Source organism: Aulostomus chinensis, chromosome 22 (assembly GCF_037954235.1).
Source record: "Aulostomus chinensis isolate RoL2024-O1b breed Wild chromosome 22, RoL_Achi_v1.0, whole genome shotgun sequence".
Classification (NCBI taxonomy): domain Eukaryota; kingdom Metazoa; phylum Chordata; class Actinopteri; order Syngnathiformes; family Aulostomidae; genus Aulostomus; species Aulostomus chinensis.
The window spans coordinates 21,009,658-21,021,975 of record NC_141341.1 but is presented as its reverse complement, the minus strand read 5'-3'; the positions used below and the strand labels follow the sequence as shown (position 1 = coordinate 21,021,975).

Genomic DNA, 12,318 nt, shown 5'->3' with positions numbered 1-12,318 from the left:
AGACCCTTCACGTAATTTAATCAATTACAACACTTTACACTGCTGAGACGCGTCAAAATGGCTGCCGTGAGAAGGGTCAACGCCGTACCGGAACCCAGCAGCACCTCGTTCGGTTTCCCTGACATCCATCTTGAAAAATAAGTCTCAACTTCTTATTTGCCAAATAGCTCACTCATCAGCTGCCAGACATATTTTTGTTTTTCTACAAGTTAAGATTAGTTGGCCAACTTTGCCTCAAACTACTAACACTGCATTGAATGTGGTTCGCTCCTAAAAGTGTAACCACACCTGAAACCTACTGTGTGCTGTACTACGTACTACGTCTGTGCCCTTACAAGTACTGAGGTTGGTACTCCCACTTCGTAGGACTGATTACGGGGATTCTCATGGCTTTATTTCTTTAACTTGTCTCAGTTTAAAACATTGGTTTGAGGGTTCAAGCCACTGTAACAACATCAGTTACTGCTGCATCCTAAAAGCATGATAACTTTCATACTTGAAGGGCCCCAATTTATCTTGAAAAAAATCAAATTTGACTAATAAACCTTTCAGACTTTTAATTAACTCAATGTGTCTGCTGAAGTACAGGTGTAGAAAATGAGATTGTACGGAATATAAACCTCTTCGTACATGTGCAACTGACAAGAAACTGATGCCACGTGGTCAGTGGAATACATTTGTTAAAACTTAAAAAGATCTATACAAAGTAAAACAAGCCGTTAAACTAAGAAGCAGGCTCGGGGGGGGGGGTCCTCTGCAGCGGCACTGGGGAAACAGAAACCTCCTCTTCCACAGTTGCAGCTCTAGGAGCTTCAACAGGTCTTCAGTCAGTTGTCCTTCGTCTCCTACATTCTCAGCTGCTTGTCTCTCACATTCTCAGCTGCTTGTCTCTCGGCTGCTGGCGTCGGCCTTTGGTTCCGATGATCCGTTTTCACTGCCGTTCTCCAAGTCCACCGCTCCCTCTGCTCTCTCAGCCTCATTCCCTCCCTTTGCCTCCTTTTCTCCATCCCTCTGTTTCTGCCCCAGGCCCTGTTTGTCTTTGAAGACCTCCACTCCCAACATTCGGAGGTAATGAAACCTCTCATTTTGGGGGACGAAGGCTCGGATGGACGTCTTTCCCCTCCAGCCACACAGCTGGATGGGACACTGAGGCTCTACTGGGTTACTGACAAACAGAGAGTGAAGGTAAGAGTCAGACAGGACCAGAACCAGGACACGACACCACAGGCGTGAACACACCAAACACAGCTGATGTGGTTTTTCCACTCCTTGAGTACTGAGGCACTGCTGTAGTAATACTACTGTTAAGGACTTTTAAAGAGGGACTGTTTTGTCTCGAAACAGCCGACGTGAACCCTGCCAGACGCTGTTAGTGATGCGACGGAGTTGCTAGCCTTCGCTGCCAACAGGAACGGCCGATGTGCCTGATAACTTCAGCCTGTGCGCTGACGCGTCCTCGTCCCAATCGTGTCTTTGCATTGGCTTTGTATGTCACCAGCTGTGTTTGGCATGAACATGTCCAGTAAGATCATGAGAAAACGTGCGCTCAGACTCACGCTGGGTTGGGAATGAACTTCAGCATGATGCTGCCCATCACTGTGGAGACAGAAGATCAATAAGCAACAGCCAGTTATTCAGAATCCCATTTAAGATCCCAGATGTCCAACAAAAGTTCTGATCCAGTCCGCACAGCAAATCATGCTGCGTTTCTTTAAATGTGATTCTGCTAATACCCATTTTTTTGGCCTGAGCGTGAGCGTCGTCCCCCAGTTTGCTGAGGAAGGGGTTCTCTTGGGTCAGCAGCACCTTGATGTCCTCCACACCGACCGTGATCATCCTGGAGCGGATGTACGGCTGCAGGATGTAGATTCCCTGTCAGGACGCAGAGCAGAAAACAATACTATTCACTTACGTGCTTCTCAGTTACACTGCGTCTATAAATGGAATCAATCATCAGTTCGCCAGAGTGCGGCGTCTCCAAGGAACACGCACAAAAGAGCCACTGATGATGAGATCTATAAATACGCGGGATGTTACGGTTCCAATTGAAAGCATTGCATATCATCGCATCACTTCATCATTCATGGGGAAAATTCTGAAGATTAAGACACGATTCCACAAATTATCAGCGCACATTCAATGATTTTACCGGGGACAGACAAATGTGGGACTTTTAACTCGTCTATACGTTTGCTTGAACATGGCACCAGGAGTGTAGAGACTGTTGTGCATGGCTGTCATAGAGGAAGAAGAGTTGCCTATCAGTAAAAATCTAAGATCTCTTGCTCTTCAAGTGCTACTTCACCAAAAGGGTGTTTCTTGCCTTTTCCTGACAAACAAAAACTAACACTTCTGGTGCAGCGCTACCGTGACGGAGCGTCAAACCAGAGGTCTCCCTGTTTGTTTTAGCACAAATCCAAGCGCTTATGGGTTCCTGCCACAGGTCTGAATAGAGCAGACGTGGATTATAGCGGACGAAGACTTTGTGAGATAGATAGCAGACGTTTTTGGGCAATTTTGCTGTTGTTAGCCATCAGTCTCCATTAGCTTTAAGTTAAATATACATGGCTGCTGCATCCTGGTGTCACAATGAGGACTGCAGAAGGGGGGGAAAGTGAGTTTAAGACACCTTTTAGTGAGTAATTGAAAGGCAAAATACAGTATTTGGGAGAAGTATTGCTCTCAGCACCAGTTGGCCATGTTGCATGTTGTGTGAAAAAAAAAAGGCAAAATTTTGCAATTTCTGTGAAGACATCTTCAGCTGAAACAAATGGTCAGTTCACAACTTGCTACATCGGCACTAATGTGGTAATGTTTCCATCCCTCCATGTTCCCTCTCCTCCTGTTCAGGGTGGTGGGGGTGGAGCCTATCCCAGCAGCCTTCCCCCTGGACAGGTCACCAGTCCATGTCAGGGCCAACACATAGAGACAGACAACCATTGGCTCTCCCAGTCACGCCTACAGTCAATTTAGAGTCTGGATTAACCTGGTCCCTCTTGATGTCTTTGGACTGTGGAGGAAGCTGGAGTACCAGAGAGAACCCAGCAGGAACAGGGAGAACATGGAGACTCACCCAGAAAGATCCCGTGCTCCAGCCGGGGCTCCACCCACAACCTTCTTGCTGGGGGGCCACAGTGAGGACCACTGCTCCACCCTGCTGCCCTTCTGTTTCTATCTCTCTCTTTACATTTTACAATTTTTTTCCTTAAAAAAAAAAAAAAAAAGCATAAAACTTGCTACAATTGAGGTTTTTGTTCAGAATACCTCAGCTTGGATCCTCAGTTCTAATGTAACACTTTAGTGTGTCAAAGTACGTTGATGGAGACCCAACCCCCATGTCCAGGATGCTGTAGTGTGAAATGCGGTCGTGTTCTTTTGATACCTCCTGAGCCAGCCTGAAGGCGCAGCCAAACTCCTCTCCGCTGTTGCGAGACCACACTTTCACCCCCATGTTTATTACCTGTTGGAGAGACACGAACAGGCAGACATGTGGCTGTGTCAAACATACACAGCGACCTGAGGACAAGACAATACTTCCATGAGCTGCTGGAGGAATCTTCCCACATGACATTGCTATGTTCTTTGTCAGTTTCCCTCCAGAACACAACCATGAGCTATTTGTCAAGTTACAACCGTGGTGAACTTTGAGGGTTTTCTTCGCCGAAAAGGCAAAAAACTGATATTAGAGCTGAGTTAGTCACAGCTGGACTGTTTGATTGTGTACATGAAGCATGAACGCTGCCAGCTGGTAGAGCCTATCCAGGACATGAGCGACGCTGACGACAATTTACAATGATCTTCCCAAGCAAAATGTGTTCAAATCACGAACAAACCCAACTGTCCATGCAAGAAAGATTGAACACACACCTTCATGCGCTCGCTGTTGTTGAGCAGCACGTTGCGGAGCTCTTTGGACACCACGTACAAGTGTCTCTTCTTGTCCTCAACAGTTCTGGTCAGAACGTTCAGCTTGGGGAAGTCCGGGGACAAATCATAGAAGGACCTGGTGAGACAACAAGTGTCAGTGCCATGTCCGAATAACCACAGAGGGGACGCGGCGTTCGACATCCCTTGGGGGGCAGTGAATGTTTATGCCCTGTTCCAGCGACAGCTCCAGACTGGAGACACGAGGTTGGTGAGTTACAAGTCTATAAGTCTCACTTTCAGCATTCCAGAGACTTGGGAGGTCAAAGGTCAGTGGAGCACCTTCAAGAACTGTCTTCATGTGGAGTACAAACTTCTCCTAGGACTCAAAGATGATCTGAACAAGGCTGGTGTGGGGAGCAGAGACACAGCAGAGGAAACTAAAATAATACTTTTTTTCCAGGGGTCAAAGTGCTGGCACAGTACTGCACCTCCTCTGATATAAAGGCAGACCTCCTAGAGAGCGAGCGCGGACCTGCTGGTCTGTGTGATGTCAGGAGATTGTGAGGAAGCATTTTGGAGAGTAAAGTTGTTGGGTTCAAGAGCTCCTCTGTTAGTGGTGAAGAGCCGTTTGCCCAGGCGTCCGCTGAGACTGACTAATTGGACCATGTTTGGGGTCTCAGCAAGGCCTGAGCTGACCTTTAACCTCCTTCGGCAGTGAGAGTTAGGCACATGCACTCACAACTAACGCTACCACATGATCTACCAGACACGACGACTGATGCTTATTTTGACATCATGGTGAAATCAGAGGTATCAGACTCTCTATCACAGGTTTGCATTTGTGTTGACTCACATGGTGGAGCGTTAGGGGTTTGTGCTCTAAACGATTCCACCAGCATTTTAGCGTCAGCATTCACAGTCATGTGACTTCAACCACATTTTGAGTGGGTTCCACTGATCCCCGGTGCCTCGCCACAGCCAGAGACACTTACTGTATGGAGGTGAAGACGGGGTCGTCTTCTGTTAGGAACACAAAGGGGTCTTCTTTATAGCCAAAGAGCCGCATCTTCTTTGACGGTGGAGGCCTGAGAAACACGGTCATTTAGGAATATAATTTCGTCCGAATACTTCATTTTGCCAAAATGAATAGTTAAAAAAACAAAAACAAAACACCAACTTTTTGTGAAACACTCTCATTGTTCCTCTCCAGAGCCAGACAAAATAGATACCCTTCTCTCTGTTGGATTCGGGAGCCAGAGCCCAACTGGCAGCTAGTTAGCTTAGCACAATGAATGGGAGTGGATGGGAAGCGTTAGCGCACCTCGATCAAAGGTCTCAACTTCATCAGGTGCAGCTCTCACAAAGTGGGCCATAGCTACATCAACACAATGGAGCTTTAAGTTGGCGGTTTCACCAGGACAGTCATTCCAGCTTTGTAGCCCATCTCAAATATCCCGTCACGGCAAAGCATCTCTTATGTACAACCCTAGTGATATTAATAGAGGAAAAGGGGAGAGGAGAAAGATGTCTTTGATGAAAGTATGCTAACACTTCCCATCCTCTAGGCTAAGCTAACTAGCCATCTGGCTCTGGAACAGATGTAAAATGAGTGCATTTCCCAAAATGTTAGCATGTTCCTTTAAATACATGTGTCATAGAGCAAAGATATGTATTTTGTTAGCTTAGCTTGGAATATTAGCATGGCTGACAATTGTAAAAAAAAAAAAAAAAAAAAAAAAGGCTTGAGCTGGGATGTGATTGTCAGGCACAGTTATGAGTTTGTTAATACAATGAGTCATCATTCATCCTTGCTTAAGTTGCTACTGTTGAGTTGTGCTTCATCAACCTCCAGTTCTTGGTGCAGTTGCTCAGCGAACCCCCGCGACTCACCCACACACTCTGTCCTGCTTGGCGCTCGTCTCCTGGGCCACAGAGGCTCCTCTGGGTGCTTCCTCTGGGGCTTCCCCATCTACTTCTCCCTTTGTGCCTTTCTCCTCCTGCTGCTCTTCCTCCTCCTCCGCCTCCTCTTGTACAGTACCACTCTCAGGGAGGTGGGGAGAGTCCACGGGAGTCGTGACCCCTGGGGACCCTTCAGTCAGGGCAGCTGAGGTGGATGAGACCCCTTTCAACAGCTGGAGATGTCAACAAGGGAGAAAGAAAATAAAATCACAGCCGTGGTTAGTAAAACTGAACAGGTGAGGGATGGGGGGGTGGACATGGGAAAAAATGGAAATTTCATAGCCACATGGCAGGATTCTGCTCCATTTCCCTCTTCAACTGAAGCTGACTGTCTACTCATCCGTTAAGTGTGTGTGTGTTTGTGACAAAGTACCTTGGGATATCGTTTGTTCCAAGGCATTGGAGCCTTCTTCACCAGCACCGCCACGAAGAAGCCGCCAGTGTTCTGGTGATGTGGCAGAATCCTCATACTGACAGAAAATGCACAGAGACACACCTATGAGGACACACACACGCGCTCAGCAGACCCCCCCCCCCCACACACACACACACTTTAATCTGACATGTCAGCTGTGAGCCCTGTCCTCCAAACACTAACATGACCTCACTGAGATGGTTAAGCTAAATGTGGTCCTCATAAAGATGAAACAAGCCCCAAAGTTCCAACCTACTGAGAAGAGGACAATGTTTTTGTCCTCAGAGTTAAACACGTGGCAACAGCGCCCTCTGCTGGTCAACATTGTGTCAGGCTGAGCATTAAAGACTCCACAGTCAATGACATCTGCAGTGGTTGAGGAGTGTGCGTGTGTGTGTGTGTGTGTGTGTGCGTGTGTGTGTGCGTGCGTGTGTGCAAACTACATCCATACCATCTCTCCAGGTGCATGCTGGCCAGTTTCTCTGGGTCTTTTGGCGGGAACATGGTGGGGCGGATCTGTGTGTGGCGACTGCTTGGAACCTCTGACCAATCCGAGTACCATTGGCCCTCTTTGGTCATCAACTACAGAAACGGCAATTGTTCAATCCCATGACACACTGGCATGCGATCGAACCTAACCTGGGATTAAAATTGAAAATGTGTGTTTTTGTAATGTCTTCAAAAACCTCCAGTACCTTCCAGGAAGTGATGCCAGGCATCCACTTCAACCCTGGCAGGTCCTCTGAGCTGTCGGCCAGTTCCAGTGCTCCTGGACACATGGATGGAGAGACATTTAAGGTACACAGGGGGGGGGGGGGGGTCCTCTTATTGCCCATCCTCCCCAGAGCAAGACAAGAAGAGATACCCTTCTCTCCCCGGTGCTGCATGAGGGAGCTGAGACCCATCAAGACTTGCTAGTTAGCTTAGCACAGTGAATGCTAGTGGGTTAGCATACCTCTATCTTACTCTCTCAGGTTTCAAAAGCCAAAGTTCCTCCTCTCTGCGTTTTCATCCAGCTAGCTCAGGTTCAGAGCGCTGGTGTGTCCAGCAGTAATCCACCTCATCCTCTCAGCAACAGCAGTCGTTCTGCTAGCCATCAAGAAACGTTTCATTTTGCTGGTCGCGGTTACAAAGGAGCTGTGGAGGTTCTGCCTGAAATCCCTCAGGAAAGTAGTTCCGGCTATGTGTCCGATTACTAAAGTTTAAGTTGTTACTTCAAAGACCATTTAAAAGAAACGTGCATTTGATTACTTTTGACACAGGTATTCTAACACTTCCCAGCTACTACCATTATTTATGCTAAGCTAACTAGCAGTTGGTCACTGCAGGTCTCAGCTCCTTGATGAAGCAGAGAAGAGAAGGGGATTGATCTTTTTGTATGTGTCAGGGGAGGATGGACAAGACGACCTGCTGCTGGAGGTCTCAGGTGACAGACAGACAGACATACACACACACATAATTTTAAAAGTTTCATTATGAAACTTTTGTTTGCTTGCTTTATCTGGTGAAAGTGATTACAAATTAAGACACAAAATTGAAACTGGTCAAAGCCAAAAAAAAGCAGACCTCCTTGGCTGAACCAGAATAAATTCCCAGAGGAAATATTCTAGAAACAGGAAATCAGGATTTCTACTCCTCAGTCTCAGCCACTAGCGAGAGCTTCTAAAGTAATCACATGACACCTGACTAAAATTGACCTTTGATATGGGAAGAAGAGTTGAGCATGTGTGTTTGCTACCTTCACTCTTCTCCAGCAGTGCTGCTATGACGGCTTCGTCCTCTATAGGGTTGAGTGAACAGGTGGAGTACACCATCCTCCCTCCCACCGCCAGCTGTTCAACACCACGCAATGCAATACGCAGCTGGAGTCTGGTGAACACACACACACAAGAACACACACACTCTGTAATATGGCCAACTTTTTAAATTAACACCAAATCAACACGCTCCATTCTCATGTTGTTAAGTCAGTTTACTCTACCACACAAAGCAGATTCCTACGTTGTCACGTAGGCACACGCACACTCGCTCCACTCACCCATGGAGGTGCAGGCAGCTGTTGGTCGTCCATTTCTTCCACACGTCGATGTTCTTCCTCATGGTTCCGTCGCCGCTGCATAAACACAGAGAGGTCAGACAGTCTCAGTTTGGGCCCGGAGGTGCTGAAACCACCTGAGATGGAGGACGCATCTCACTGGACAAACATGTAGGCGAAGCACAGGTCCAATGCCAGGAATTAGTTGGCCGCTCGCGTCACTACTGCCTGTCTGGGACTTCATTACCCCCCCCCCCCCCCGGCCCTCAGTTGAGTTTGGCACTCACTCCTGGCTTCAGCAATGCTTCTAAACCAGGACTAAATGATCAAGCCAGCAGCTGCTTGTGTGTGTTCAACCCTGCTGCTGACCTGCAGGGAACGTCACACAAGATCCGGTCATAGAAGAGGACGTCCTTCTTCCCCTCGGTGTTGACGTGCAGCGTGGGGATGCAGGAAGCATTGTGGTTGACCACCATGACGCACGGGCTGTTGAGACGCTTGGCCTGATGCACCAGCAGGTAGCAGCGCTTGTTGTCCACGTCATTGGCGATGACAAAGCCTTCTGAATGGGGGGGAAATGGGTGGGATTAGATACATGCAATGTGATAGGTAGCATTAGCATCAGCCGCAAACTGGTTCAGATGTAATCAATCAATTCCAAGTAGGGATGAGCGCGAGGGCTCATTCCTCACTGTTAAGAGGACACTCGTCTTTTGTTTGTTTGGTCTGTCTCGTCTTGCATGACTTTGGATCGCTGACCTGCAGAAGTCACCTCCAGTGCTGTGACTTCACAATAAAACCGGCAACACTTAATAGCCTTTATGATTTTTGCCAGAGCTGCTTCGAGAGCCTTATTCTGAAAATTCTGACCAGAAGTCAAGCGCTTCTTTCGTTAGCAGCTAAACTACGTTAGCTCCTGTTTGTGCACTAAATTCCCGCGACATTTATTTCATTCTTCTGGCCGACTCGTAAATGAATGCCTCTGACGTGTCAACAACCAAAAACCACCCAAGGAGACGGCTCTTCCAGCCTTGGTGCGTGAGGAGAATATCACCTCCTCGCTGAAATTCGTTGATAACTGACGACATAAAGGCTGAATTAATCTTTTATCCAGTTCACCCTCGTTAGTTGTGAATAAACCCTATCAAATGGTCACTGTGACTTCAGACGGATTCAGTGATTCATGCGGTTGCTCTTTGGTGCCGCCCATCCCAACATCTGAGGTGGAACTGCGCGTCTTACCAGGAAACGGTACTTCAATGTCAGCATGCAGCATCTCAATCAGCTGGGCCGTCTTTGAGCCCGGCGCTGCACACATGTCCAGAATCTGCCAACACACACGTGCACAGTAACACGTTACATAAAGTATCAGGTGTTTCAGTCTGTAAGGGCACATGCGGCAAGAATATAAAAAAATGCATCGCGGAGTGACAGAGTGAAGCTTGACAGACAGGACTGGTTCACCTTGTGATGCGGCTCTATCTTCAGGAGGAGCGGAGGGATCATGCTGACAGCTTCCTGCCGGCTGATGTTTCCCTGCAAGGACAAACATGAAACCTCATGTCTTTTATTTCTTCTGACATTTCCTTTCCCTCATTTCTGTCCAGAGAGTGTTTGGAGAATACTCAAACAAACATCCCTCCAGCCTTAAGTCAACTTCTTAGACCTTCATTTGTAATGCATTCAGACACTGAAGCAGTTGAAGTCTTTTTTCACGTCTCAAGTACATTTCCTGTTTGCCTTCACTCACCGACTCCGTCTCGCTGACCAGAAACTGGTGGAACTTCTCCAGCAGAGGGGAATTCCTAATGATCTTCCTGCTCATGTTGGTGTGCCAGGCCAGCTCGTCCGGATACCTGGACGACAGAGGCACAGTGAGCGCCGACATTTTCACTGCTTGTTCTCTTAACTTGAGATCACGACATCCTCCGCCCCTCCAGAGGCGCTACGGCAATTCTAGTGCTGCCTTCAAGACAATTAGGAGGTTGAATTCTAACCTGGAAATTCAAATCAGAGGCCAAATAAATGGAGTCCACACTCAGTGAGAAGAAACAAACCAGATGGCGTTGTCACTGTAGATACTCGGATAATCAAAGAGATACAGAAATATGTTTCACATATGACACAAACAAAGATGTGGACTAAACTGTCAGAAAACACATTTACGTAAGCCATGTTCTCACGGCTGCCATCTTAGATATTCTAAGTGGCGTCCAGTTGGAGAAATCGGACTTCCAAGTTAAAATCTGTTCAGTTGAATTTCCAGCTTGGAGCTTGTTTGTTTGTTGTTGTTTTTTTGCTGACGTCGGCATCGTATTGAACGCAGCAAAAGTTCCCCTCGCTAGGACTAGAAACAACGGCCTGTGAGCCAGCTGATTAGCAGTCACGTGCAGCGATCTGGGAGGTTTGTCGTACCGCACGCCCTCAACGTGATTTTTGCCTGAGCACTGTTGCTGCAAAAGAGCCATGTTGTTTCTCTACTATAGGAAAATGATAACGGTTGAGCCAGACGCCACTCCTGCCCCGGCGCGGCGCACTGGAGGGACGTCGGGCCACATGAGACTTCTTTTGGGTGAACCATGAGGGGAATTACCAGCTGAGGGGCTGAGGAGCCTCAATCTTCTGCCCATCGATCTCCAGCTCCTGAATGTCCTTGAAGTACTTTTCCTTCAGACAGTGAAGGATCTCCTTAGCGTGGCTGGACACAGGCAGAAAGCAGGAGACAGAGAAAAAAGGTAGCTTGTGAAGTGACACACCTTCTCTCTTTTCTCCTCTAATATGTTGCATCCTTCCACTTCAACTAGTTTTAATCAGTCACTGTCCTGCAGCTAAAACTGAGTGGAATGGCTCTATTTCTGCTTATTTCTTTGTCTCTGTCCCGTGAGGGATGAGGAATAAGAAATCGCAAACAAGCACAACTTTTAAGACTTCCGTAACCTTGAGGTGTGTCTGGAGCCTCTAGTATGACGGGGATACTCTTTCACACTGCAGCTCATTGAGTAGAACTCAGCAGAAGAACTGAGGTTCTGCGTGTGTCCAGCTCACCTCTTGTATCCAGTGATGCGGATGGTTGCAGGCAACGGTTCCCTCATCGCCTCCATAAACTGGTCAAACTCGCCCTCCGGCACCAGGCCTTGCTCCTTGTAGTAGTGCTCAAAAAGCTTGTTCTCCTTGACAATGTCAGCATAGCCTGCCCCCCAGCCCTGAAACACGGACACGTGGGTATTAGTGGAAGTCGATGGCTTAACATATTGAAAGTACTGAAATGGGATGCAACCTTCTGAACGTGCCATTAAAAATCTGCCATTTTGAAGTTCTCCGGTGACGTGCAACTGTGCCCTCACTCACACCGTTCAAACTGTAATGAGCCATTACTCTGAATGCCCATCGGTGTGGGTCTGGGTACCAGGCCCAGCCTCTCACAGCTCAGACGCGCATACACGATCGGACCCCTGAAGTTGATGGTCAAACTTCACATTCTCCACCAATAACTGAAGGAAAAGCCATTTAGTGGACCAAAAATTAGCTTGCTGAGTTCACACAAGCTAGCAGTAGGAGTATCGTATCAGAGCATCGAGACGACGCAAGTTTGGGGAACATTAAGGCATAAAATCAGTGTTAATGCTCCGGCTTAGTATCTAAGTATCTATAAAGATACTTCAGACTGAGCACACCACATTCGTCAGACTGGGTCTTACTGCGTTGTCCCTGTGGTCCCTGCCGGCTGGCTGGTTCTTCTGCCTCTGCCTGCTTCGCTTCCCCATTGTCGGACAGCGGATAAACCGGGAGACAAGGCCGCGGTAGGACGTGATCATTCGATCCGAACAGACGTGGCTTCCGACGGCTGCCCTTTGCCGAGACGAGTCGCTGTGCAGAAGCACGGCAGCGGCGGCAGCAGCGTGGAGCCAGCTAGCCTGTAGGTGACGCACGTGAATCAGGACCCCTCGGGCTGGCCGAGAAATCTGCCTGTAGTAAAGTACTGCAGAGCGGAATACCGGGATAATGCTGCGTCTGAACAGGGCCCTGGGGTACTGGGCCCATA

At 48.0% G+C, this 12,318-nt stretch overlaps 1 protein-coding gene across 1 annotated transcript; it reads right to left on the bottom strand.

Annotated features, from left to right (window-relative positions):
* Positions 1–371: 371 nt before the first annotated feature.
* nsun2 (NOP2/Sun RNA methyltransferase 2) lies at positions 372–12,242 on the bottom strand. The gene is made up of 19 exons (XM_086193695.1): positions 11,975–12,242; positions 11,322–11,479; positions 10,870–10,974; positions 10,027–10,132; positions 9,741–9,812; positions 9,519–9,603; positions 8,646–8,838; positions 8,280–8,354; positions 7,980–8,110; positions 6,937–7,010; positions 6,693–6,823; positions 6,200–6,296; positions 5,758–5,999; positions 4,860–4,952; positions 3,868–4,003; positions 3,383–3,460; positions 1,734–1,872; positions 1,557–1,596; positions 372–1,165 (listed from the first exon to the last, which is right to left on the bottom strand). The coding sequence occupies exons 1-19, from the start codon at positions 12,089–12,091 to the stop codon at positions 877–879; spliced, it is 2,361 nt and encodes a 786-aa protein (XP_086049821.1). The 5' UTR covers positions 12,092–12,242; the 3' UTR covers positions 372–876.
* Between the last annotated feature and the right edge of the window lie 76 nt (positions 12,243–12,318).

Bases quoted from the DNA above. Each gene is read 5' to 3' on its own strand.
- nsun2 (XM_086193695.1), bottom strand. From the start codon at position 12,091: ATGATCACGTCCTACCGCGGCCTTGTCTCCCGGTTTATCCGCTGTCCG. The intron at 9,604-9,740 runs GTGAACCAGTCC...GTGTGTTGGCAG, and splicing joins AGATAGAGCCGCATCACAAG to ATTCTGGACATGTGTGCAGC. The intron at 6,824-6,936 runs GTACTGGAGGTT...CCGTTTCTGTAG, and splicing joins CTGGCATCACTTCCTGGAAG to TTGATGACCAAAGAGGGCCA.